The sequence below is a fragment of the Alosa alosa genome, chromosome 12 (genome assembly GCF_017589495.1).
Source record: "Alosa alosa isolate M-15738 ecotype Scorff River chromosome 12, AALO_Geno_1.1, whole genome shotgun sequence".
In the NCBI taxonomy this organism is placed as follows: Eukaryota; Metazoa; Chordata; class Actinopteri; order Clupeiformes; family Clupeidae; genus Alosa; species Alosa alosa.
In genome coordinates, this window is record NC_063200.1 from 16,375,381 (window position 1) to 16,389,390 (window position 14,010).

At 42.9% G+C, this 14,010-nt stretch overlaps 3 protein-coding genes across 51 annotated transcripts in view; 2 read left to right on the plus strand and 1 right to left on the minus strand.

Annotated features, from left to right (window-relative positions):
* Positions 1-2,198: 2,198 nt before the first annotated feature.
* mrps24 (mitochondrial ribosomal protein S24) lies at positions 2,199-4,346 on the minus strand. Its single transcript, XM_048259192.1, has 4 exons — positions 4,298-4,346; positions 3,943-4,020; positions 3,284-3,395; positions 2,199-2,918 (listed from the first exon to the last, which is right to left on the minus strand). Exons 1-4 carry the CDS (start codon positions 4,334-4,336, stop codon positions 2,635-2,637), a joined length of 513 nt encoding a protein of 170 aa, XP_048115149.1. The 5' UTR covers positions 4,337-4,346; the 3' UTR covers positions 2,199-2,634.
* Positions 4,347-4,566: 220 nt separating this feature from the next.
* On the plus strand, positions 4,567-9,738 carry nudcd3 (NudC domain containing 3). Its single transcript, XM_048259037.1, is given in 7 exon segments — positions 4,567-4,936; positions 5,612-5,943; positions 6,122-6,254; positions 6,584-6,655; positions 6,658-6,729; positions 7,761-7,949; positions 9,005-9,738. Coding segments are annotated over 7 exon segments (1,107 nt in total). The 5' UTR covers positions 4,567-4,738; the 3' UTR covers positions 9,116-9,738.
* Positions 9,739-10,152: 414 nt separating this feature from the next.
* The window catches only part of LOC125304506 (calcium/calmodulin-dependent protein kinase type II subunit beta), an 80,046-nt gene continuing 76,188 nt past the window's right edge, over positions 10,153-14,010 (plus strand). For 13 of the 49 annotated variants that reach the window (XM_048258833.1, XM_048258841.1, XM_048258835.1 and 10 more), the window contains exon 1: positions 10,174-10,481. In XM_048258833.1, the coding sequence (XP_048114790.1) occupies positions 10,420-10,481 (62 nt within the window). In that variant the 5' untranslated portion in view covers positions 10,174-10,419. Of the gene's footprint in view, positions 10,482-14,010 lie in introns of all 49 variants that reach the window. The other 36 variants (XM_048258846.1, XM_048258852.1, XM_048258855.1 and 33 more) reach the window with 13 other exon arrangements.

A 14,010-nucleotide genomic window follows, 5' to 3' on the forward strand; every position in this document is an offset into this window, starting at 1 on the left:
GCTGTGGACATTAGTAAAACAATAGTAAAACAGTAGTAAAGCAGTAGTGGGCAGTCAGTACTCAAACATGGAGAGGGTGGAGAGGCAGACAGACTAAGCAGAGAAGTCTATCTCTCCTCTTCCCTTTAGTGAAGCATTGGACAGTTCAGTAGCCCTTGGGACAAATGACTTCCTCAGCCTTTCAGTTGTGCATGGCAATGAGCGAAGTCTCAAGCTGATCAAGCTCTTTTGCTTTTTAATAGTGCTGTAGAGTGGATGACATTCATTATCCAAGATGTTAATCAGTTTGTTCAGGGTCCTTTTGTCAGATATTGAAGTGATGCACTCCAGTTCAGCTCCCACTACAGAGCCAGCTTTCCTTACCAGCCTGTCAAGTCGCCCAGAATCCTTCTTCTTTGTGCTTCCTCCCCAGCATACCACTGCATAAAAGAGGACGCTGGCAACAACAGACTGGTAGAACATCCTGAGGAGCTTGCTGCACACATTGAAGGACCGCAGCCTCCTCAGGAAGTACAGCCTGCTCTTCCCTTTCTTGTAGAGTGCGTCAGTGGAGACCAATGGAGACCCAGATACTTGTAGGTGCTTACCACCTCCACATTGACCCCATCAAGGGAGACATGGTAGCAGAGCGGGCTTAGACCTGCGGAAATCCACCACCATCTCCTTGGTCTTTGAAGTGTTGAGTTGAAGGTGATTTAGTTTGCACCATTGCACAAAGTCCTCTGCTTTTGTGGTTAATTAGTTTCAAAAGCATCCAAATCAAAGCCAACATTGTTTTACCATCATTAATCTGCATACCAGCAGTTTAGATATGCCTAACATTTTCGGAATATCATAAATAATGCTAACCCATCCAAAGGATAGATTCAAATACACTGCTCAAAAAAATGTAAAGGAGCACTTTGAAAACACATAATGGGAAACCCTTAATGGGAAAAAACATCATGCTGGATATCTATACTGATATGGACTTTATAGTATATCTATAGTAGTATGTTAGGAACGAATGGATGCCATATCGTTTTTTGGAAATTAAAATGATCAACTTACAAAGGGCTGAATTCAAAGATCCCCTGAAAATCAAAGTGAAAAAATTATATGGCAGGCTAGTCCGTTTTGCCAAAATTTCATCGCAGGAACTCAAACATAGCACTCAGTAGTTCATATGGCCCTCGACATGCTTGACGTCGGGGCATGCTCCTAATGAGAGGGCGGATGGTGCCCTGGGAGATCTGCTCCCAGATGTGGACACGGCCATCACTGAGCTCCTTCATAGTCTGCGGTGCAACCTGCCGGTGTTGGGTGAACCAAAACATAATGTCACAGAGGTGTTCTATTGGATTTAAGTCAGGGGAATTTGGGGGACAGTCTTCATCCTCCAGGAACTGCCTGCACACTTTCGCCACATGTGGTCGGCCATTGTTGTGCATCAGGAGGAACCCACGGCCCACTGCACCAGTACAGGGTCAGACAATGGGTCTGAAGATTTTATCCAGATACCCAAGAGCGGTTATCGTGCCTTGCACAAAGGAGAAGATACTGGTCCTGCTGCTGGGTTAAGGACCTTCTACTACCCTGCCCAGCTCTCCTAGAGCAACTGCCTGTCTCCTGGAATCTCCTTCATGCTCTTGAGACTGCACTGGGAGACAGCAATCTTTCTGGCAATAGAATATTTTTGTGTGCCATTCTGGTGAAGTTGGACTACCTGTGCAACCTTTGTAGGTTCCAGGTATTGGCTTATGCCAGTAGTGACACTGACCCTAGCCAAATGCAAAAAATCAGTCAAGAAGGATAAAGATGGAAAAATATCAGCTGCCACCACCTGTAAAACCATTCCTGTTTTGGGGGTCATCTCATTGTTGCCCCTCTTAGTGCACCTGTTGTTAACTTTGTTGACATCAAAGCAGGTTGAAACTGATTCACAACCACCTCTGCTCTTATGAAAAAGTGTTCTCTTATTTTTTCCAAGCAGTGTTCCTCTAGTGTAACTCCAACATAGTATAGCTGGGACAATACATAATGGAACAGATACTATTGTGTGTAAGGGAATAGGCAGCATCCAATGGAAACATATTTATCATAAACATATATTTAACATATATTTAACATATATTTAACATATATTTAACATATATTTTAGATGTCAAAGTACATGGGCAATATTGAGACATGCTTTTAGACAAAAGCTTCACCTCTAGGATAATTTAACAGTTTTAATGATGGTTTGAGTAAATACAATGAGAAGCAATAAGCACGGTTCAAGAGGGAATGGGAATACACCAAAAGAAAAGGAATTCACCAAAATCTGATTCGGTAACGGGCCACTTTACAAACAGCAGATTACAAACTAAGCTTTCACATGATGAATCTCACCTTATTCCATACAGTCAATCAGGTGTACATACAGCACTGCACATATCTCTGATTTCATCCTACGATTGCTGAGTGACATTGGAATGAGTTGACAGTCATATTCAAAATTAAGAGACCACTGAAAATTTGAATATGACCGTCAACTCATTCAAATGTCACTCAGCAGCCGTAGGATAACATAAAAAAAATGTGCAGTGGTGTCTAATTTTGCTTCCAGAGCTGTATGTGTGTAAGTATGTCTCAGTGTACGTATGTGTACATTCAGACATATTTATAAACTGCCTTCTGTTCCAAAGTCTGTATTTCCATCTTGACAGGGCACTTGTAAAAGTGCGAGAGCAGAGTCTCTGTGTAGCCAATCAGGAAGTAGAATTTCTGTGGCGGCAGCTTCTGAAGCATCAGGCCACATATCACAATGAGGTTCCCGCGGCGTTTGATGACCAGCTCATTGGCTAGGCAACCGTGGAATGTGCCATAGATGAAGCGGCGAATGAAAACGTCCTCTACGGTTCTGTCAGCAGCACCCTCTTCCTCATGCAGGTTACCTGTTGGGAGAAAGACAGGTGGGCAGTAATGTAAAGCTTTGAGACTTTACTTAGGGACTTTACTCACTAACACTTTATTTACTTCACTTACTAATAGAGGCAAAAAGAAACATATAGCCCCAATGTTAAAAAAAGAGTGATCAGAGATCCTCTAAAGCAGCACTTGTCACTTGTCCTTTCTCCCACAGGCCTACTTCCAGAAACTGCAAAAAGGCTTGCCGTGCAAGGACTGGCTTGCTGAGCTACACTGGCTCTACAGGCACTCAATTGACATCAATGACAGAAGCCTGCAGAAGACGTGCTGTCTGAGAGGTCTTTGTACTGGGAATGTGCGCACAGGTGCAGGACGTGGGTATGTTACTTACTGGTGTGTGCAGATAGCCAGCCTTTTCGATGACCTATCTGGTGTGGATGGAGCGCCTGCTCATAGTTCAGGGGTCGGTCACCTTTTCCCACACGAATACGGGCAGCTCTGTTCTGTGGAGACAACCAAGGACAGAGAGGAGAATGACACAGAGCTGGAGGAAAGTTTGTGTGTATGTGTGTGTGTGTGTGTGTGTGTGTAAACTCCAAAGAAAAGAAAAATAAACAGACCTAGTAGAGGCCACGCTGTCTGGTATTTGATTTGCCAGCCAGAATATAAATGAGGAAAAAGGCTTACAGTTTTTGCTCTTTCCCAGAGGTGTAAAAGTCACACTTAACACAGGTGATATCACTAATTAGCTCATCTACCTGGCTAAGCTGATTTAGTGAATGGTTGGAGCAAATATGTGGCAGGACTTTCTGAAACCGGACCTTTACAACTCTTTGCCCTTTCCCTGAAAGTGACAGGTAAGTATTATGTAGTCGACCCACAAGCATTAGAATTGTCTATGGAAGTAAGGCGACTATTCGTCTGTGTAACGAGGAAACCAATCAGCATCATTCTCAATAAATTCTGGCAATAACATATCTTAAGTTTAGAATAGCTAAAGCATATATTATGGAGAACACTACACTGGTAAGTGTATTATCATGGTGTTACCTTGTAACATATCGCAGTTGAATGAATTCCTCGCACTCCCAAAGTGGAGTCACCAATGGACAGTCTTCGAAGCGTAGCCTGTACAAAAACACACACACACACACACACACACAGACAGACAGACAGACAAACAGTTTTAGTCGATAAATTCGCAGACGCTGCAAGCAGAGGTTTGTCTTGTACTGAACATAAGCTAGCCAATGCCAGTACATCATGATGCTACTAGCGAGCTCAGTCACAACCATGTTCATGTTTGAAAATGTATAATTATGGCAAGAGTAAAGTACACCACGTAGGTTACACAATATATTTGTCTGCAGCTAATTACACTGAAATAAAAAAAGTTATTTCTCACCCCTAACAACGCACACCGACTTATCAAGGGCGTCGCCATTTTGACAGACGTCACGTGGGCTGGGCATTTATTTGTACATTTGACCCATTTGTTATATTTTTCATTTTGATATACGGAAACCTTGGAAATGATAATAATTTATATTATACATTTAGTATGAATGGTTGCTTACTTTATATATTTATATATTTGTCCCGCGCAGTTTCTTTTCGTTTTCCTTTTACTGGTAGGAACTATTATGTATATAGCAATAACTGCACTCCGTACAAGAAACAAATGTAACACGTGATAGAAGCTCTAGAACAAAATAGACGGCCAGTCCAGCCGACAGTCGGGTTTAGTTAGGCAGCTGAAGGGAATTAGATTTACAAACTTTCACGTTTGTCAAATTTAGTAATATTTCAGCCAATAAATTAGTACTAGCTCTATTAAACATTAACAATGTCATCGCCAATAGAAATGACTGAAATGTATGACAACGCTCTACTTGGGATCTTACAACACGTTGGAAATATACAGGATTTTCTACAGGTCTACTTTGGATTTCTTTACCGAAAAACAGACTTCTACCGTCTTCTTTCAGGTCCAAATGACCGCATGGGCTTTCCCCCTGGTGTAGCAGAGAAAATGGTCCTCAAAGTAAGTAACAAAATAACACTTGTGAACTCCAACATCTGGTTGGATTCTTCATTACTGGTATGCATAGAAGTTGTTGCGAAGAATGCACACATGTTCAGTAGGCCTAGGTTAGTAGTTCAGTTAGGTTGTGCACAAGTTGCACTATTTAAAGACTGCATAATAGCCATTTCTATGTAGAAATTCTTCAGAGGGAACACATACTCTTGTTTACACACATTGTGTGTGAGTGTTTGTCATGTCTCTTCTGAAAAACATCAGGGTGCAGGCTATGACAGGACGATCAGGCTACCCCAGATGTTCAGATGGACCCGCTTTATTGGCTCCTTGAATAAAATGTGTTTGTAGATTGTGTAACTACTAGGTTACCAGGTTGATCAATTAATCAATTAATTTCTAATTGCAGCTTCATGAACTTCATCTTTAATTACTCGTCTTTGTGACTAAATATCTGTGGCATCATATGGACAAAACAAAACATTAGAGAACATGCTCAATTTTTTCTGTTTTATGACATTTTCTCAAAGAAACAACTAAACGATTAATCGAGTAATAAATAATCGACAGGTTAATCGACTATGGAAAATTAATAATAATCTAATGAACTGAAATATAGTGCACTGTTGTCACAATGAAAGTGAGAGTCCAAAGTATTTTTGCTTTTTCTTCTCTCATCAGACCTTCAAAATCTTTGAGAAGTTTGCCATTGCTGACCGGGAGCGCGAAGCACAACGCCGAGCACCAGCAGCGATTCAAGAGCTGGAGGTGCAGTCAGGGCAGCCGGAGGCAGGAGCCGTCGCCGCAGCGACAGCAGCATCAGCATCGGCATCCAGCAGCCGCACGGTGGAGGCCAGTGCTCCATCCCAGTCCCCGTCGTCATCCCCAGCTGTCGCTCCGTCTCCAGCCTCTCTCGCTGCCTCCTCACAGTCCCAGAGCACCAGTGTTGCGCAGCAATCAGGGGGTGACCAGGCAGCGGCGTCCACCTCTGCAGGAGCGACTGCAGCAGACCCGTGAGTGTTTAGTGTGTGAGAGGATGTTGCTCACATTACAATTCATGCAATCTGCTTCTTGTGTGTGTCGCTGTCCCTGAATACACCCCCTGCTCCCTATAAGAGTCTAACGAAAGAGAAGGATCTGATTGATTTGACAGTAATGTTGCTTAAACTGGACATAAATATTTTGCTTTAGAGCCAACTCAGCTTCCCAGAGCAACCCGGACAGCTATAACGGGGCTGTGAGGGAGAACTACACCTGGTCCCAGGACTACAATGATGTAGAGATCAAAGTTCATGTTGAGCCGAATATCCTCAAGGGCAAACAGGTAATGTGGTTTTCTCTCTACAGGCTTTTATAATCTTACGCAGAGCAGAGTATAAATGTTTACATTGATCAACCATATATGTGAATTTGACTCATGTCCTGTAGTTATATACCATGTTTAGACAATATATACTGTAAGGCAGTTTTATGAGCATTGAGTAAAATGAGAAAATGAGCATTAATGCAAAATCTGCAATCCTGTTTTTTTTAATCATGCAATCAACACATTATACCTTGGTACTGAATCATCACGTTTTAAAATAGGAAAGTGGCACTTTTAATTGATGACCTGAAATTCAGTAGCATTAACTTTAATGGGTTTGTTTCCAGGTGTCAGTTAACTTTCAGTCAGACAGACTTCGCGTTGCCTTGAAAGAGGGGTCAACAGAGAGGGTCCTGGTCGAGAAGGGGAGCTTTGTCACAAGATCAACACGGAGAACTCGCTCTGGAGTCTAGAGCCCGGACGATGCATCCTGGTAGGAAGTGTACCCTTAACTCACAGACCCAGCCTTTTGGGGCTTGTTCAACTCTTGCTGAAATGACAAATTTCCAAATGTAGAAAAATTCAATCACACCATCATCCTGTAGAGTGCTGTAGTAACGTGTGTGGGTTTTGTTTCCGCAAGTTTTGTTTCGTCACATACAAAAGTGGTCAAACTGTAAAGAAATGCACAAAAATAAGTCCGCCCACTTGGTGTTTACTGTTATACAGATACATAGATACAGTGCCTTGTAAAAGTATTCACCCCCATGATAAAGTTGACTAAAAAGAGGAATAAAAAAAATCATCTTTTGGAAATTGATCTTAATGCTTTAATTAAAAAAACGAGGGAAAATCCAACCTTTAAGGACACCAATTTTCTTTGTGAATGAATAATGTATCGTAAATAAACACATGTTCTTCATTAAAATACAGGGTGCATTAGTATACACCCCCCTATGTTAAATTCTCATAGAGGCAGGCAGATTTCTATTTTTAAAGGCCAGTTATTTCATGGATCCAGGAGACTATGCATCCTGATAAAGTTCCCTTGGCCTTTGGAATTAAAATAGCCCCACATCATCACATACATAGAAATAGTGGGTTTAGGTGGGTAGGTGTGAAAGAGAGAGTGGAGGATTCTGTGTGTGTGTATATGAGAGGTGTGTGTGTGTGTGTGTGTGTGTGTGTGTGTGTGTGTGTGTGTGTGTGTGTGTGGCATCAATTTAACCTGTGTGTTCTCCTCCAGGTCTCGCTCAGTAAGTTGGGAGAGGTGTGTGTGTGTGGCATCAATTCAATTTAACCATTGTGTTTTCCTAACTTAGTAAGTGGAGAGAGGTGTGGGGAAGTTGGGGTGTGTGTGTGTGTGTGTGTGTGTGTGTGTGGCATCAATTTAACCATCGTGTTCTCCTCCAGGTCTCGCTTAGTTAGTTGGGAGCGGTGTGGTGGAGTTTATGTGTGTGTGTGTGTGTGTGTGTGTGTGTGTGTCTGTCATCAATTCAATTTAACAATCCTGTTCTCCTCCAGGTCTCGCTCAGTAAGTTGGGAGAGGTGTGGTGGAGCGCTGTGCTGAAGGGGGAACAGGAGATCGACATCAATCAGATCAACCGTGAGCGCTCCATGGCAACGGTTGACGAGGAGGAGCATGCAGTGCTGGACCGCCTGACGTTCGACTACCACCAGAAACTCCAGGGGAAACCTCAGAGTCATGAAATGGTGAGAAAAGCCTTCCATACTAAATTTGGGATCTAGTGCCCATGGGGATCCATCCAACCTGCGGTCATATCTCTCTCCCCCATTCGTTCCCCCATTAATCAGGGCAGTAGTGTGCAGATTATATTATGTTCTTACATAATTGCAAAAGGGTTCTCAACTGTTGTAGAACGAAACGGCTGATCTTTAATGTAATATCTACCTTGCCCATTATCAGCAACCATTCATTCCAAGGCACATTCTGTTCACTAATCCAACATCGTTTTAAAAGGCTAACTTAGAAAACATTGGAGAACCTTTTTGCAATTATGTAAGCACATAATGTAATCTGCAAACTACTGCCCTAAAAAACCAATGCAACTGATCTCAGCTGGTATACTGTCTATAATGGAGTGGAATGGACATTTCTAAGTGACCCCAAACTTTTGACCAGTAGTGTATATAAAACAAAAAAGCTTGTAGTATATTTAAAGGTAAAGGTAACTGACATTTAGCACTTTTAAACAAAGCAACATGGACTCACAACGGCAGGGTCTGGAATTGTTGCACTGTGGTCATTGTTAGACCATGGCTACCACTACACACTAATTATCCAGTTGTGGAACAACAGTCTTTGGACTGATGAGAATAAAGATCAGGTAGATCAGTGAAATTAAATTAAAATAGGGTTACAATACTCATCCACATTTAATTATAAATATTTAAATAGAAATGTTTGTTTATATTGTTTTTTTATTGTATTACTACTGTTCTCTACAGTATCTTACACTGTTGTTTGTCATTAAAGGTTATTAAGCTTTGTTATTAAAATGTTATTAGATAGATAGAGATAATTTCTCATAGGATCAATACAGTTATTTAAATATTGAGACATCACCATCACTAACAGCCAGCCCTATTTCTGCTGAATGACTGTAAAGATACCTAGATCAAGTGCCATGTAAATGTAAGGTGTTGTTGTTGTATATGGTCAATCTGATGGTCACTAACCAGGCTTAAGGCATCTCATTAAGTCTGTGTGAGTAGATCTCAGCGCTCTCTTTCTCCCTGTGTTGCAGAAAGTCCATGACATGCTGAAGAAAGGTTGGGATGCCGAGGGTTCCCCCTTCAGGGGTCAGCAGTTTGACCCGTCGATGTTCGACATCCCTCCTAGCGCTGTCCAGTTCTGAAGTTCACATTAGGAAACAAACAAACACAAACACAAGCACACGTACCTCAGCGGGCACACACCTGATTTGTGGTGTGCACCCTCCAGTGGGAGGAGATAGAACGCCTCATGGTGTGGTGACCCAGCTCTGATTCAAATGCCAATAAAAGAAAAGAGAGGCTTGATTGACAGCTATGAAATCTGATTGGCTCTTGAGTAGGCCTCCCTCCTCTCCTTTTGTGTTGGGCATGATGGCACGTGTCTCTTTTAGACAAGTTACAGTTACAATGAAATGTTTGCTTTTTTCATGTGGTTAGTGTTGCGTGATTGAGAGGAAAATGTCACGGGAGCTTATGATTGCAGTGTTGAAATGGTGGACAGACGACCCCTGTCACATCACCTGTTTATATTGTATTTTTCTTTCCCTCTTTTCAAACCAACATTTTTTATTTGATGTGGTGGAGGGATCTGTGACATAGTTAGAAATCAACTTAAATGTCAAATGTTAGGGCCAAGGTTTTAAATGGCAGGTCCTGACATTGGAAGATTTTGACAGACCAGAGTTTACTTTTGGGTCCTTTTGAAATATTTTGCTCGTTTGTGTGTGCCTGATTTCAATAAATACAGGCGTCTGTTTAACGTGAACATGTCTTTCCATTTGTTCTTAAAATGCTTGATAACCTGCAGTGCACACACAGTGCTAGTTTCGGATTGTTTACCCTAATACGTTTACTTTATCAACTTTATGCAGTGCAGAATGTATCCAGGAGAGGACGCTGCAAGCCGATACGGTCATATCGGCATATTGAAACTTGACATGATGTTAAATATCATTGCTATTCCCCTTCATTACAGTGTGTGTACTGTAGTGACATGCGTAATAACACAAATGAATGCGGTGTTCGAGAATGTATAAACAGAGAATTAATAGTAGCCTAGGATAGGCTACACTATGTGAACGGTAGCCTATATTGTCCTATCTTGCGCCAAGTGATAGTAAGTGTTGTTAGTATTTAAATCGATGGACACAGGAGCAACACTCCGCCCTCTGTCGAGGAAGCCTGGGAACTGACGGAGGAGTCGGCGGATATCGAGTGTGGTGCGACTGAACCAACCGCACACACTTCAAGAGAGGGGTTGGAAAGGCAGCCAAGCCTGCGCGTCAGCAAACCTCTCCCTTACGCGAAAACATCTACTTTTCTGTAGTTTTAAACAAAAAGCTACTGCCGCTTGCTCACCTGCTCACAGGAAATTAACTTAAGTGTTTCGATCATAAGGTGGAGTTTAATTTTGGGGTAGCCAGGAGCCGCGTTGAAAGACGGAGACATGGCAACGACAACCTGTACACGTTTTACTGACGAATATCAGCTATACGAGGAACTCGGAAAGTAAGAATTTGTTTCAGCATTGTTGAAAATACGTAGCTAATTAATGTTATAAGAAATATTTGGAAATATTGGTATGTTTCTCTCATTTTCTCGGTTTGCATATTTGCAAATGTGTGCGTTGGTGGAGCTGGCGGAATGAAGACTGAGCCTACTTCTGCACTTTCACAATTCTTCTAACACTCTCATATGATAGTCACCGAAGGTGGTTGTCATTAAAAGTTAGTGAGCCGAGTCCACTGACTTGCTGGTGTTGGCGACAGTTGTCTAAATTCTGCCTCCCCCAGCCGTCCACACCTCCTACAGCCGCAGCAGCAGGGTCGCTACAGCCACCCCGCGTTTTGACAGCTCAAAATGTCTCCGCCTTTGCCGGCCCTGCAAGAGTTGCACGGCAGCCGGAGACAGTGACATTTTGAGCTGTTAAAACGCGGGCGGCTGTTTGCTGTCTATAAAATGCCCGTGGTGGCGAAGCATGCCTGGTGCCTGACGTGAGGAAATTGCCCCCCCCCCCCCAGTTAGTATTGCGTTTCTTTGCCTGGTTTTCTCCTAAATTATTGAACGTCCCCCACCCCGCCCGTCTTGTCAACCACAGGCGTTATCTAATAGACTCCGTGTGATTATGTTACACACATTTATATTTGTCTTGAAGGGAGTCGGTGTCCACGAGGTGTCTGCCGTTTCGAGGTTTATGCGATTCCGTTTCAATGTTGACAGATCGGTAACGGACATGCGCGCCAATCGCGCGTGGGTTGATCTGTTGAGAGAAAGGTCTCTCTCTCGTTCGTTTGTGTAAATGGGTTGGTAGGTAGCAGAGCTGGACCTACAGCAATTTATACACAGGAATGCTGGTTGTGATATTATAAAGATTTCGTTTTCACTGTAGCCACACATTAAGATAAGTCATGATTTAAAAAAAAGTTCCCGTTTCGGAAACAAGGTTTCACTTTTAGTTATCTTGCTACCTTAAAAGCAACTGTGAACAAGTACTTGGGTTGGGTTCAGCCATAAAGACGATTAGCCTAATGAGAATGTTGAGTTTGAACCTGACATACAACCTACCAGCAAAAATTCATACATTTTTCAGTATCTGATAGATTGTTTAGCAGAGGTTGTTGAAATTGGCACATTGCCCCTTTTGGCCTATAGGCTAAACATATTTTTTCCGAATCAGCATTGGCCATATAGTGTGTCTTTCTGAATTTGCTTATTACATTTGCCTTCAAAATTCCATTAAGCCGTTTTGCCTTCAGGTTAGTTATTGTGAGTGTAATGAAAGCAGCCATGGGTTGTTCCCTTCCAGAACTTGAGTCCTGGCAATTCAATATATTTGTATCCTATGAGCACTGGTTCTTTGCATAATCCTGAATGATCATCAATGAAGAAGGCCGTGGATAGGCCTACAAGTCCCCACCAAGTCAGTGTGAATGGGCCATTTTTAGCAGATAATGGGAGTTTATTTGTGTTTTAACTCCCATAAGATTATGTGCAGCTTCACTAACCGTGACCATTATCAGAAACTATAGGAGCTGTTGTACGTGTGAATGGCGATTACTTTAGGTGTGAATAGCTTGAGGACACAAGAGTTAAAGATGTGTTTGTATTACATGGTGCCAGTTGTGTGTTAAATGTGGAAGAGTGTGTGTGTGTGTGTGGGGGATACTAGGAAAGAAAGAGAAAGAAAGAAAAAGAAAGAACTCTGTATGTTTGTGGGAGAGAGAAATAGTGGGTTTAGGTGGGTGGGTGTGAAAGAGAGAGTGGAGGACTCGGTGTGTGTGTGCATGTGTGTGAGGTGTTTGTGTGTGTATGTATCAGGTGTGTGTGTGTGTGTGTGAGGTGTTTGTGTGTGTGTGTGTGTGTGTGTGTGTTGTGGCTCCTTTCCCTGCGCTTTGACAGACATATGAGCTCAGTAAATCAGCTCTCTGCAGGTTGGCATCTCCTCAGAGACCGTACACGTCACTCACACACTGATGAGAAACACACACACACACACACACAGGCACACACACAGCTATACATGCACACATACAGAGATGAGAAACACACACACACACACAGATCAGAACCAAACACACACACACACACACACTTCTGACAGTCCACCTACACACTGGGCCAGTCAGTGGCACTGCTCAGCACCCATGCAGCTCTTCAGCTCTGCAGGCCAAACCTTCCCCGCTACCCTCTGTGTGTGTGTGTGTGTGTGAGAGAGAGAGCGTGTACGTGTGTCTGTGAGTGTGTGTGTGTGTGTGTGAGAGAGAGAGTGAGTGTGTACGTGTGTCTGTGAGTGTGTGTGTGTGTGTGTGTGTGAGAGAGAGAGAGTGTGTACGTGTGTCTGTGAATGTGTTTGTGTGTGTGTCTGTGAGTGTGTTTGTGAGTAAGTGAGTCTGTGATTGAGTCCGTCTGTAAGCGAGTGCCTCTGTAAGTGTGTCTGCTAGTTTGTCTGTGAGTTTGTCTATGCGTCTTCCTGACACATGCCTGAGCATTTAGTTTTTTCTGTTGGTCTTCACCTCCTCTACTTTGTCAGTTGAGTGTTTGGTTGTGTTTGCTAAGAATGACAAGCTGAACTGCTATGTGTGTCTGAGTGTGTGTGTGTGTGTTTTTATGTTTGTTATGTGTGTGTGTGTGTGACGTGATGTGAGACACTTCTAACATATCTTTCACATCTGTTCTACTTGTGGATGGAGAGCTGTGAATGGTATGTCTTTATAACCTGTTAAGAATGACAAAGTGAATGCTGTGTGTGTGTGTGTGTGTGAATGTGTGTGTGTGTGTGTGTGTGTGTGTGTGTGTGTGTGTGTGTGTTTCAGTAAGTGAGCTTTGAATTGTATGTGTTTGTAACCTGTTATAGCGTCTGAGTTCACTCACACATGGACAAGACTGAAGTCTTGATCCCCCCGTTGACTTGTATGGTAATTGCTTGGGAGAGAACTTTTGGAGTGAAGTGTTTTGCGACTCGAATACGAATTTGCATGTTGCAGAACGGCTTAATGTTTAATACAGGAGTCGCTGTGAAGAAGGATGGAGGCCAGAGGATTTACTGCTAATGCTCCTACAGAAGTCACATACTTTTGTTTATGTATAACAGATGACAGGGGGGATTAAAATATGGCTGCTTCTTGATTATGTATCATATTGTCTGACCTGGATTACAGTCATCTGTAAGACAAGTCATTGTGTCGTGTTTGACAGTCAGTGTAGATTAATGTAACTGCTTCCTGGGTCACAAGCCTGGGTCACATCAGAAAGACATTTCTGCTTCCTGTCCAAACCAAACATCTGCGTATTCCCTGTCATGGTTAGTCAAGCAAAAGCCTGTGCTGGTCTCTTTTCGCCTGGAGGTCGCGGAGGGACATATGGCCACTGCTCCTGTCACTGTGTGTGTGTGTGTGTGTGTGTATGTACAGGAGGTCGGCGGTGCAGCAGCGCGTGTGTGTGTGTGTGTGTGTGTGTGTGTGTATGTGTATGTGTGTGTATGTACAGGAGGTCGGCGGTGCAGCAGCGTGTGTGTGTGTACAGGATGCTGGCGATGCAG